The following is a 13,564-nucleotide window of genomic DNA, read 5'->3' as shown; positions in this document are numbered from 1 at the left end:
CTTTCAATTGTCCTCAGGTATGACTCTGACTATAACATTTAAACACATAGAACAACAAAAACAGTCCGTTAAAAGTGCGTTCTAGTGGACTGTCACGTTTTTGTTGCTAAAATGAACACCAACTTGGGAGCGACTGCAGTCGTTAGCGTGCTAGCGGCTAACTGCCAGCTACACCTCATTGCTTTTTGCCTGGCATCCTTTTTATATTTCCGATTCCGCAGCTGCATTTAAACCACAGATGCATTTATGGGCGTCTATTTTGTGCTTCAAATCCGGGCTTCAATTTCCATATGATTAGCTCTTAAATTGTTTTAATTTTCCCATCATAAACATGTCAAGACGAGCCACTTTGCTGCTGCTAGCGTGTCACCACAGCCCAATACTTCAGCTGATGATGAATACATTTGTGATATTCGCTGGAATTACGATGAATAATATTGATATAACCGATTGTTCTGAATAGGTGTTTGTTATAAAATACTCTCACTTTGTTTGCGATATTGATGACTGATCAATGTTTGCCCTAAACTCTTGATTCTATAAGAAATGTAAACGACAAGAAGTTTACATTTAGTCAGTTTAATATGTAAATCAAGTTTATCACGTCTGCTTCATTCAAATGACTGTTGTTTTTGTCCCTGCTGAAGGATGTACGTTGCATTGTGCTGGCATGACTCAATAGTTCACTTTAAACTGGGAGAGGCAAGGTCTTGGCTAATGCAGTTTGTGTCAGAGCTGAATGTTGTCAGTTTAAACAGTAGCAGAGAATGAAGGGTGTGGCCCTTGTAAAGAGAAGACCCCTGTGGAGTTTATGCAGCGGTTCAACTTTTCCTTTCACAGCCTTGAGGCCGGCTGTGTTGCAAGGATTGTTGTTACTGTGGAATTTCGTCCACAGCTTGGCACTGACATTTTGTTTTGAGGTGACATCACGGCCCATTTACAACCTCTTAGTACAAACCTGCTGATAAACTGGCTTTACTGCAGTGAGAGTGAATAGTTTAAGAGTGAAACTGGCTGGTTTCAGTGGGAACAATTAGTTTACATGTGTCACTGTCAGACCAGGCTTCGTTTGGCCTGTGCTGAATGGCTCCTTTTAAGCTCTACTCTTGATTTAATAATAATAATACAGAGCAGAGTGTCTCCAGGGAGAGCGCTACATTATGTACAGTACATCAAGACTGTTTGTGTGGGAAACACCCATTTCCTGCTGGCTTCACAGGAGGCAAAGAATGTTGTTGTTGGGCTTAATTAGATTAGATGGACTACAAGAAATTACAAGACTATATTGGAAAATATTTTGGCATGTACTGTATTGTATTCCATTAGCACTATAAGATAAGATGACCTTCATTTGTCCCACAATGTGGAAATTCCAGTGTTGTTTTTAGTGTTGTCTTTAGTGATTCTAAAATGTCAAACTTGATTTCGATGCTAAGGAGGAATAGACTCGATACCTGTTTTACCAATTTTAACACACACATGGAAAATAACAGATGCTCTTTTTAGACCGTCATCTTCAACTCTCACAATAATACTTCAAATTACCACGGCATGTGCTCTTATAGTTCTGATAAAGCTCAAGATCATTCTAAATTGTTCTGGAAATATCAAGTTTTGTCTCATTTACACGATTAATACTTGACCAAATGAATGTCTAGTATCAATACTAGTTTAGTACCTGATTTTTAATACTTCTGAAAATCCTACTTGCCACACATCACACACAAAGCTACTACTAAGTTGTAGTTTTCACACTTCTGAGATTAAGGCACAAGCTTTTTTGGACTATTTGGGGAAATGTGTCCTGTATTTGACCGTCCTTCACTGTAGCTGGAGCCATCGTCGACTGGATTGTGCATGTTCTTGAACACTACATAAAAAAGTTTTATGTAGTGTTTATGTAAATCATTTGCGGTTGGTTTATTGCTGTAAATTAGACCAGTTGTTTTAATCTTTTCACATGGTTTGAACACAAACCCTGTCTCATTGTTTTGCCATAGATTCCACTATCAACCACTTATATCACTGATTTTGTCGTCTTGTTTATTCATAAAGTTGTTTACCGTGACTACCTTGTGACCCAGTCTGACCTGGGATCTTGATAACACTGATGGTAAACAGCTCGGTCTTCAGGCTCTGTTTGAGCTCTTTGTTCTCTGTTGTAAAAACTGCAATAGTCTCTGTTTTCGCTCTTTCGTTCATTTGTGAGAATCTCCTAAAATGTTGTGGATAAGTTACTGCTCTGCTTTGGCTCATTGTACAGTGGTTAAAATGACTGGAAAAGTGTATTTCAACACAGATTAGGCGCATAAGTATAATGATAAAAACAGATGAATGAGAAATAACTCTTATAATCTTATAAACACTCTTATTACAGCGTTAAAACTACCGGTAATATCAAAACTTATTTGATTAGGTCCTGTTACTGAAAAAAAATACCTAAAATTAACCATTTTTTATCTTTTCTGCACACTGGTAGTTTTTTTAAATCTAAATTGGAACTACTGGGATTACAAGACTTTATGGTAATTTTATAGAAACTACTATTATTTTGTGTTAATTTACTTTATAGAAATGTCACAATGCTAAAATTTCAAACTCTCTTTTGATACCACGGTAAGGGAATAGCTTGAATGCTAATAATATAACTTTGAATGACCACAATGATAAAACACTACCAAATCACTGTAAAACTATTCAGAAAATATCACATTTTACACTGTTTTTTATATACATTTGAACAGATTTAATAGTTTATTATTAATTAATTAATTTAATAATTGATAATAATAATAGTTTATTATTATCAATATGGTATCAAAATATATGGTGAGTATTGAGCTTTTTTACTCTATTGTAATCAAGTTTTAAGTTTAGTATCATGATCATGTGCAGCACAATATGTGGTTCATCTTGATTTGCTTGTTTCTTTAGAATTCTTCTAGTTTCTTCCTTGTATTTGCTTCCTCGTGTTCTCCTCTCATGCTTTTCTGTAGAAAGTGAAGCAGTGGCTCAGATCCAGCCATGGTTCCTTCAGAGCAGCAGCAGGAGGAGGTGGAGGAGGAGGAAGTGCAGATCCCTGAGGAGCGGTGATGGAGCTAACTATAGTCTTCCTCTTGTGCACAGATGGAGTTGTCTGCTGTTCTCACTATAAGCTCCACCTTTTAGCTTTTCTCAAATAAACAAAGACAAACATCAGCACAAACTCATGTCACTGATATTGAGCTTGTGTTTGAAGCTCGTTTGTTGAAACCAGCATTTATTTTTGTTATTCAAAAGCGTGCAGGCAATAGCACTTTGTACATTTGTGGATGAGAAAGAGGACGGTGCATTTCTGAACACTGGATTAAACACAATTAATCGTGTTTTCCGCACTATAAGGCGCAATTAAAAGCCTTTAATTGTCTCAAACGACAGCGCATCTTATATTGTATATGGATTAATTCTGGTTGTGCTTACTGACATTGAAGGGATTTTGTGTGGTTATGTTTTGCTTAATGCGCCTTATAGTCCGGTGCTCCTTATATATGAAAATAGACCACTCATTGACAGTGCAACCTTATAGTGCAGAAAATACGGTTGATTTTTCTGCTTCTTCTGCTGTTGTGATGCTTCGACCAATCGGCAAGAGCGTTCCCAGATTGATGCATGTGAAGAACTCAATTCAGAGGGACACAGATCAATCTGGAATGAGCCAGGTTATGTCTACACTATATTCATCAAATCATGTCACAAAATTCAACTTTTCGTCAAGAAAGACCACTTATTTTTAAACATTTACACAACGTCAGATCTTTTACATGAAGTGCAACTCAGCTCTGAGCTACTGAGCGCCTGTGCGGTTCTTATAAGTGGCATAAGCATGTATTTTATGTTCAAAATAGAAGACTCCGTTCACAGTGCACATGTTAATATGATATTAATTAATAAATGAATATTCCCAGGAGCAGATCAATTTAAATTATATTTCTATTATGATTTGTGTGGTATGGTTGTGTGGTTATAATTGCTCATTCAGGACTTACTGCCAGGTTGGATTCTGTTATAATTTGTCTTGTTCATCGTGACTCTTGTCTCAGGCTGGAAACTATGGACGGATGGCTTTATTTGTCCCAGTAAAGAATTGATTTGTAGTGTTTGCAATATGGCTTTGAATGTTATGATATAGATAATATTTACATATACTTTTTGACACAATATTTTCAATTATATTTAAAGAAAGCATTTACCTTAGATTATTAGTCAAACCCCATCGAAATTCAAACTTAACAGAGACGTAACACGGCGTAAAACATTGTTTGGGATAAAATTTGCCTTTTTTGTAACATTTTTATGTAATGATGAGTATTGAATCTTTCAATGCTGGTGGGCATGGGTCAGGGTTAGTGTTGGGTTCGATTCTCACGTGTCACTGCTTGAGGTGTTGTCATCTTGGCGTGGTGGGAAAGGGTTAAGCTTGTCATCCTTTCGCAGACAAAGTAAATGACTGAGGAAGGTTTTATCTTTCTGTTACTTCTTATTGTACATAAATCAGCCCAATAATGAACTTTCAAAGACTCGAAGACTGATTTTGGACGTTCCCTCCTTTTATCGTCAAATCAATCATCAAAATAAATACAATGCAAAGTACAATGCACAAAATGGAAAAGTCTGATGGTGATTGCGCACGTCTGCCGCAATAAAGTTCAGCTTCTCCAACTTTCCTGCACGGGCCGGGCCAGGTTTTATTTTCACCCCCCATGTCAAAACAGATGGCGGGCCATTTTGATTTATCATGTTGGGCTGAATGAACGTAGCGAGACCCCTGACACATGCTCCTCATGAGACACAATTATTATTGATTGAAAATGTTTCTATTGGTTAAAAATTCAGATCAATCGTCTTGTCTTATCATTAAACTAATGAAATGGCAAAATTGCCTATAGATTACATTCATTCAAATGGGAATTTATTGAAAAGTTTTGTTTTAATTAACAAATTTATATCAAAATCGTCACCATGTATCGAGACAAGAATCAAATTGCAACAAAACAATATCGCCCCATCCCTAGCTTTCTGTAAAAAACATTTCAGATGGGGACATTGTTTGTGAATTTGATATATTATTGCGATATTAATAATTGCGTTATTGCCCAGTATTGTGTTCAGAGGGGCAGGGGTCAGAGCAGGGGTCAGAGCAGGGGTCAGAGCAGGGGTCAGAGCAGGGGTCAGAGCAGGGGTCAGAGCAGGGGTCAGAGCAGGGGTCAGAGCTGGTCCGGTGAGTTCCCTGAGAGCAGAACGAACCGAGTCCATCTGTTGTCGTCCTGAAGGATTATCCCCAGAGACGAGGAGAAAGGAATCACTCAGATTTCACTAATGCCTCCTCTTCACCATCACTGTCCACACGCCACCTTACTGTCCACCTGCCTCACCGGCCAAACCGGGAAACCAACCACAATGCAAATAAATGGAGGAATAAAATTTAAAATGTGCTTTTGAAGTAGTCTACTTCAAGCGTTAATCATGTTTTCTCATAAACGATTGAAATGAGCAAAAACAAAGTATATCTTGATGATTCTTTTGGATTATCCCGATGATGATAAATAGACAATATTATGGAAGTCCAACAGGAAAATGCTAAAACGTGCCTGTTGAAGTTAATGTATTGCACAAAATGTGACCGAACTGTAAAATATAACACAAAAATGCAGAAACATCACATTAAACTCTCACTTATCGTGAATTCCATATTTTCCCCAGCCTTATTAAAATAGCGTTATTATTGGCAATACGCTAAATGATCTAATTTGCCATGACTCATATTTTCTTGCCGTGTTCCCAACATTTTGCATAATAAATCGATGGGGGTTTTGTATCGTGTTCTTTCCGTTCTCACACGCTGGCTTTAGCATGTAGCGTGTCTGTTTTCCATATGATTTGGAAGCGTGGGGATATTCATAATCTGTCAGCTGTAAGCCTCTTTGCACTCCGGATTGTTCTTCTGCGCAAGTGTGTGAGTAGTAGCAGTAGAATGTTGCTTTTACTACAAGTTTACAGTGTGTCTGGCTGGGCGATATTAATATTTTGGAGTATCCTGAACGACATTCAAACGATATGTCAAAATGTCTTTAAACATATTAATTGAGCTTTAAATATCCAGATTAATGTGAAATGAACCCAATACACTAATTTGACAGTTTACAACAAAACTTTGATCCGTTTTTTAGTTTATTTGCACAATCAACAATACTTGATATACTTGAACGACTTTGGCATATCTTCAAAAATGCATTCACGCTATTATGTAAAATTTGATTGTTCACCTCTAATATTATGTGCTCTTATTTAAACATAACAAGTAGTTTAAATATATTGTTTATGGTGATATTCTTCTGTAACATATCATTCTACAAAATGTGTTCTCGTGGCAGACTTGGTAACAACTTCAAGGTCACAAAGGACAAAAAAGTCTTGGCTGGTCTAGTCCTGGTTTAGTCCTCTTTTAGTCCTCATTTAGTCCTCATTTAGTCCTCATTTAGTCCTCATTTAGTCCTCATTCAGTCCTCATTCAGTCCTCATTCAGTCCTCATTCAATCCTCATTCAGTCCTCATTCAATCCTCATTCAATCCTCATTCAAACCTCATTCAATCCTCATTCAGTCCTCATTTAGTCCTCATTCAGTCCTCATTCAGTCCTCTTTTAGTCCTCTTTTAGTCCTCTTTTAGTCCTCATTTAGTCCTCATTTAGTCCTCATTTAGTCCTCATTCAGTCCTCATTCAGTCCTCATTCAATCCTCATTCAATCCTCATTCAAGCCTCATTCAAACCTCATTCAATCCTCATTCAGTCCTCATTCAGTCCTCTTTTAGTCCTCATTCAGTCCTCTTTTAGTCCTCATTCAGTCCTCTTTTAGTCCTCTTTTAGTCCTCATTCAGTCCTCATTCAGTCCTCATTCAGTCCTCTTTTAGTCCTCATTCAGTCCTCTTTTAGTCCTCTTTTAGTCCTCATTTAGTACAGTTTTTATTTGTTTGTTGCTTTATTCCTGCTTTTAGTCTTCACCTCTTCCTTTGTAGTTGTCCCATTTGGCTCTAGCAGCAACTATCATCCAACACAAGCTTCTGAAACTCCACCTATCAATTTTCCCTTCTCTAAATACACCTTATTTATGTTTTATACGCTTCAAACTCGTCCCAGTGTCAGCGCGAGCGGTTTAGGACGGGGACCGATGAGGTCAGCGTGTCCCGACTGAAAGAGACCGAGACACTTTGATCCGACAAAACCTTTAACTTGAATCTCCAGCACAGTTTAGCACAGGTTCTGTTCTTAATCTTTTATTTGAGTTTGTAGATTTATTATTATTAGATCTGCGTCAAATCACTTAATGGTTTAATGAGGAGACAGAGATTCCAGAATAAACGTTGGATGCAATAACACTGTTGCTATTGAGGGGAAAAGACAAATGTTGTGAGATTTTTTTTCAAAGAATCTTTCCTCGATACCAGTTTTAGATCAATAGTTTAGATTTTATATATATATATATATAATATATATATATATATATATAGTGTGTATATATATATATATATATAATGTATATATGTATATATACACAATATTCTAACACCTTTTTGAATCATTTAAATGTATCTTGTTTTATGTAGCGCAGAATCACCAAAGCAAGTTCCTATGTTTATGAATTCTGTTCATTAGTAAAGGCAATAACCCTCTGATTCTGATTCTGAAAGCAGCAATGTAACTACGCGATTTGTAAAGTGAAATATTAAGTGTTCTTGATGTTCTTGTGACAAATGTTGGAATCTGCTGGACAGGTTTGACCTCACACACCCCGAGCAGATTGCTGTGCTTTGTTGATAGGATTATCGCTCCACAATAGCCAATTTAGAAAACTCGGCACAGCCTTAGTAGTGAATAATATTGTTTCTAAAAGGATTATTTATTTATTTTCTAATTAAAACTAAAATCGTCTGCTTACTAGGGATACTAATGTTTTTCCCCAAGAAAGTTGCAAGATCGTTTTAGCCAAATCTGAGTATTCTACTGTTTTTTTTTTACAATTTGACCTTTTTGTGTCATGATAATGTCACAATAATGACTAAAATGGCCGACTGCTGTCTACTTTTTATCGTTCCTTGTGTAACGCTAACTTAAAATAATACGCATTTGACTGTCAGAAATGACTAAGTTCGGCCACAGGAGCTTGTGGGGAAAAAAAAGTAACACAGGAGGACGTTGTAGTATAAATTGTATAAATTGTATTAATATAAATAAATATAAACAAATATTCAAAACAACAAAAAAGGTTCCCAGCAAAGTTCTGTTCCTTTGGGTGCTTAAGTTCAGTTTGTAGGATCTCAAAAAAAAAGTGAATATATTCCGAGTGAAACGAAAAAAATATTCCAACTTAGGGTGTCCGTATCCGGGGAAAAAACAAAGAGTGATCCTACCAGATTCTTAGGTCACATGGGTCGCTCGCCACCTCTTGCAGAGGATAAGAATCAGGGGGTGTCAGGGGGGAAAAAAAACCTGACCTATAAAACAGAGGTCTAGTAAAAAGATCCACCATAATATACATATAACACACACATTATATATATATATATTATACATATATATAATACTATATATATAATACACACATATATATATATATATATATATATATATATATATACATACACATCATAATTACAATCAGTAACAATGTTTGACCATTATCTTAATATTCAAATCGAGTTGATTAAAAAAGGTAAAGTTAATTAAATGTAATTCATTCATGGAAAATCAAATTCAGCTTCATTCACATTTCTTAACGTTCGTTCTTAATGTTCATTCACAAATGTTGCGCAACAATCAATCTAAACAACGGGGAAAGTTTGCCGCGGAAAAGGCGGAAGTAAATTTGCCGCGGTAAAACGCGGAAGTAACTAAAACATCAAACATCTAAACAACAACGAAAGTAAATACATTTTAAACAAAGCGGTTCAATTTGGTGTAGTTGTAGTTCACTCACCATTGAGTCTTGGAATGATCTGTAACCGCTTCAGTTAGTTTCGAGACGTTTAACAGTTCATAACCATACGTTTCAGTCCACAGCCGGAGCAGGAAGCGGAAATGGCTTGGTGCTTCGGCCATTTTTATACTAGCGCCCCTTGTGGTTGGGCCAATGAAAATGTATGAGGGGGCAATATCAATCATTTAGAACCGAATGAGACATGGGTCTCGTCCCTAAATGTCGCATGCCAATTTCAATGTCATTTCTTTTTTGTTAGTTTTAAGTCTTTAAGCGTACAGTTGTAGCGCTACAAACCTGGAGTGTCGTTTGGCTTGTGAGAAAGTTGTGTGTTGCTGTTGAGTCAGTGATCTGCCATTATCAAAGAGAGAAGAGATAAACGGCCTCTAAACTAAATAATCTCATTATCACTGACAACAGCATAGCTTCTCCTGGCAAGGCAGCTCTATTTGTACAGCACAATTCCAGTTCACACAAAAAATGCATCACAATATAACTTAAAAACGTAAAGTGCCAATGACGGGTTGGACTAAAACACAGTTAAGATAAATATATTTAAAATGTTGCAAAATATTTAACTAATTTTATCCCAGAAGTGCAAATGTTTTATGTCTATTCGTTGACATCACACTCAGAAATTACCCAGCAACCACTGGGCCAAAACACATCTGATGTTACATGTTAATGCTAAATAAACAAGGACTAGAGCTCAAGTTTTGCTGCTAAACCAAGAAGAAGGTTTGTCAAAAGTATCAAATTAGATACTAATTGATACCAAACTGTTTTTCATAACAGTTTTAGAATGATCTTGAGCTTTTCCAGAAATGGTATTCGATCACATAGTATAGGAATAGAGTGTTGTGACAACACTTCGGAGAAGTAAAAGTACAAAGTCATGGCAAAACAAGGACTAGAATATTAAAACCAGGACTGAAACCAGGACCACAATATGTGGAATGAAAACAAGACCAAGCCATGACTGGAACTAAAACTTGACGAAACTAAACTTGGACTAAACTTGGACTAAACTTGGACTAAACTTGGACTAAACTTGGACTAAACTTGGACTAAACTTGGACTGAACCGGGACTGAACCGGGACTAAATTAAAGCTTATCCAAGAGCAACTATCACAGGGCTCAAATGTGACTAATCTGTGACTAAAGGGACTGTGACTGAACCAGGAATGAATCATAAATTGCGGAAGACTGCATTTAATAACTGTGATATTATTAGTATATTCTGCCATCCTAACTTGATTCTTTTTTGTTTGTCCCTAGGTCCCACAGAGGAGTTTTGTGCCGTAGCTGCAGTTTAGTTTAGTTGAACTCAAACACAGACATGGCTTTAGAGTTCAAGAAAGAGCTGGACAAGTACAAGGACCTGGATGAAGATGAGCTCCTCAGCAAACTGTCGGCCGAGGAACTCAAGCAGCTGGAGACTGTGCTGGAGGACATGGACCCAGAGGTCAGCGGGCACAGTGGGGGGTCATGTGATCGAGAAGTTACTGTAGCCGAATGTGGAGGGGCGTTTGGTTCAGCGAGATGTGATCATAATGGACAAAAATCTTGTGCTTTTGTTGAAAAAACTGGTTTGTCCGTAAATATTCTCCACCAGGATCAGCTCAAGCGGCAGTAAAACTCTCAATCTCAAAGTCTCAGATTAATCCAAAGAATAATCGCTGGACTAATCCATTATTTGTTAGTTGCAGCTTTAGGGCAGTATTAAAAGCAGAAAGTGCTTGTTTTCAAACTATGGAGACACAAATTAGACACCTTTTTATTATTAAAGTCTTTTGTTTTGGCTGTAATTGCCATCTCTGAGTTGACAAAAGTCCAAGTGCGGAAACGGTGGGAGTTCAACACTTCTACACACTTTACAAGACAAAACAAACAGACAAAAAGGTAATCACTACATTCTTTAGTGTTAGTCAGTCTTTTTCCACTCCCCAGTAGCTCATTAACAATCTGTGAGATTAGTGTGGAGCCTCATAAACTGAGAGACTGCGACATGAGCTAAACTAAAAGGAGACAATGGAGAATATGTTATGGAGATCATAATAGACAGTCCTAAACGCATGCTATTCTATTGTGAATAAATATTCTATTATTCTATCTAAATTGTGAATAAATGCTATTGTAAGCATTTATTCACAATTTAATCTAGTAGTCATTTCAAAATATTGTTGTTTCCTTACTTACCAAGACTATCTAAAACTTTAGTTACCAAAACAAACACTAGGATTTGAGTGATTTAGCGCTGGATGTTGCAACGTTTTGCATAGAAGAGGCTCCGTCAGCAGCTGCAGTCCGCCTGTTTATTTGGGAGGGAGCAGTGGAGATATTCCGCCCGTCCCGAGGCGTTTTGTTTGAATTCCAACAAGACCATTTTAGACACATCCTCAAGCCGCACCGCCTGGGCTCACAGGAAGATATCTATACCAGAGGGACAGGGTCAAGTACACCAGAAATGCACTTGAACCAGTGATAAGCAAACAAAACCACATCCGGAAACTCCACTATATATTTCCAAAGAGTTAGTTGGATGGGAGTTGGTAGTGAATATTTGTAAGTAGATTCAATACTAGTTTTGGTATTGATTGGTATAGTATTGTGCTGTTTTTATTTATTTATAAGTAAATGTCAAAAATATGGACAGGAAGTATTTACAAGAACTATGGATTTAATTTGACTATTTATGTTTCCACTCAAACATGTCGGCTGCAACAATGAATCAACAAATTACAACAAGTAGACTATAAAAGTGCATTGCTTTTTGATAATCGGAATATTTATTTGGACTATACAGACTCTGAAACACACCTGGCATTAATAAATCTAAAGTAAAAAAAAAAAAAAACTTTCTGGTTTTCATCAATAGCAAACTTTTTCTGTAAATATCTCAGTCACCATATTTCAACCTTTGTTTAAAATGTATTTAAAAAGTCTCATTGTACATAATAAATAATCAAAATATTAGGGTTAGGGGTTCATTAGTTGCAAGTTAAATTGTGCAAATGGGAAAGTAGCTATAGATGTATTTATTCGGGCATGTATTTGACTCTAAAATGATTTGCCAGTTACATTTAGTTATTTATCAATGGATGTATAACACTCTTGCTTTATTTGATCCAGCACGCCCTGCTCCCGGCCGGAATGCGTCAAAAGGACCAGACTGTGAAACAGCCCACGGGTTCGTTTGATCGGGATAAACTCATGAAGTATCTGGAGAAGGAGGCCATGGAGCACAAGGACCGGGACGACATCGTGCCCTTCACCGGCGAGAGGAAAGGTGAGCCACCGGTTAAAAGTGGATGGAAACAAAAGCAGGTTGACTGGTGTTTGAAACTCAACAATATTAACCACAGTATTGACACCGGCACATTCTGCTCTTAAAGGCAGTGAACTCGATAATGTTCAATTATTATTACATTTTTTGTAAAGCCCAAAATCACATCAGCAGTCGCCTCCCAGGGCTGCACAAAATAGCGGATTTTACCTGCAGAAAGTTAGAACATCAAACAATGAAACAGTCAATAATAGAGCAGCAGATTAACTATCGTTCACAGGAATTAAGAAAATGGAGAAGTGTCCAAGAGCATCCCCTGTCCTCGTCTCAAAACTGAGGCAGTAAAGGCAGCAAAAGAAGGGCACAGCGCACAGGGCCGGTGACAGAGAGCGCTACAAAGACGTAGAAGTAGTAGAGTTAGCAGTATGGATTTAGCAGTGAGGTGTTGCGAGCTAGATCTCAGTACGATCTGAAGCAGTAGTTCAAACAACAACCCTGCCTTTGTGTGGAGTGGGCTCCGTCTTCTCGCCAATTACAAGCCCAAAGCCCCTCCTTCCGCAGACGACCAAAAACTGGCTCAGCAACTCAACTCCTTCCATTGCAGATTTGACACCCCCTCCCCCTCTCTGGCCACCTCTGCCAACCCAACCCCGGTCCCCCCCACCTCCCGCACCACTCTCACAGTTCAGGAACACGAGGTAAGCAGACTATTTCGGAAATCCAACCCCCAAAAAGCTGCTGGGCCACTCCTGCCACCTTAAGACACTGCAGGCGAGCTGGCCCCTGTCTTCACTGGCATTTTTAACACCTCCCTGGAGTCGTGCCATGTCCCAACCTGCTTCAAGTCGTCCATCATTGTCCCTGTCCCCTAGAAGTCCCAGATCCTGTACTACAGGCCTGTGGCGCTGATGTCTGTAGCCATGAAGTAATTTGAGCACCTGGTCCTCCCCCACCTGAAGTCCTTCACTTCCCCCCTGCTGGACCCTCTGCTGGACCCTCTGCTGGACCCTCTGCTGGACCCTCTGCTGGACCCTCTGCTGGACCCCCTGTAGTTCGCCTACAGAGCCAACAGGTCTGTGGACGACGCTATCAACCTGGCACTCCACTTCATCCTGCAGCATCTGGACTGGACCTGCAGGTGGATCACTGACTTCCTGACGGATCGGAGGCAGTGTGTGCAGCTGGGAAAGAATGTTTCAGACACTCGAACTATCGGCACAGGAGCTCCACAGTGCTGTGTACTTTCTCCCCTGCTCTTCTCCCTGTA

The 13,564-nt window shown here is 38.3% G+C and overlaps 1 protein-coding gene across 1 annotated transcript in view; it reads left to right on the top strand.

Annotated features, from left to right (window-relative positions):
- Nucleotides 1-13,564, top strand: part of tmod2 (tropomodulin 2) — a 30,850-nt gene continuing 17,286 nt past the window's right edge. The window contains exons 1-3 of the mRNA XM_072465152.1: nt 1-17; nt 10,290-10,476; nt 12,144-12,300. Of these exons, the coding sequence (XP_072321253.1) occupies nt 10,351-10,476; nt 12,144-12,300 (283 nt within the window). The 5' untranslated portion in view covers nt 1-17; nt 10,290-10,350. The remainder of the gene's footprint in view (nt 18-10,289; nt 10,477-12,143; nt 12,301-13,564) is intronic.

This window comes from Eucyclogobius newberryi, unplaced genomic scaffold (genome assembly GCF_026437365.1).
Source record: "Eucyclogobius newberryi isolate DKJ021-1_F unplaced genomic scaffold, fEucNew1.0.hap1 SCAF_5, whole genome shotgun sequence".
In the NCBI taxonomy this organism is placed as follows: domain Eukaryota; kingdom Metazoa; phylum Chordata; class Actinopteri; order Gobiiformes; family Gobiidae; genus Eucyclogobius; species Eucyclogobius newberryi.
Note: the sequence above shows the minus strand (reverse complement) of the source record. Positions and strands in the feature narration are given on the sequence as shown.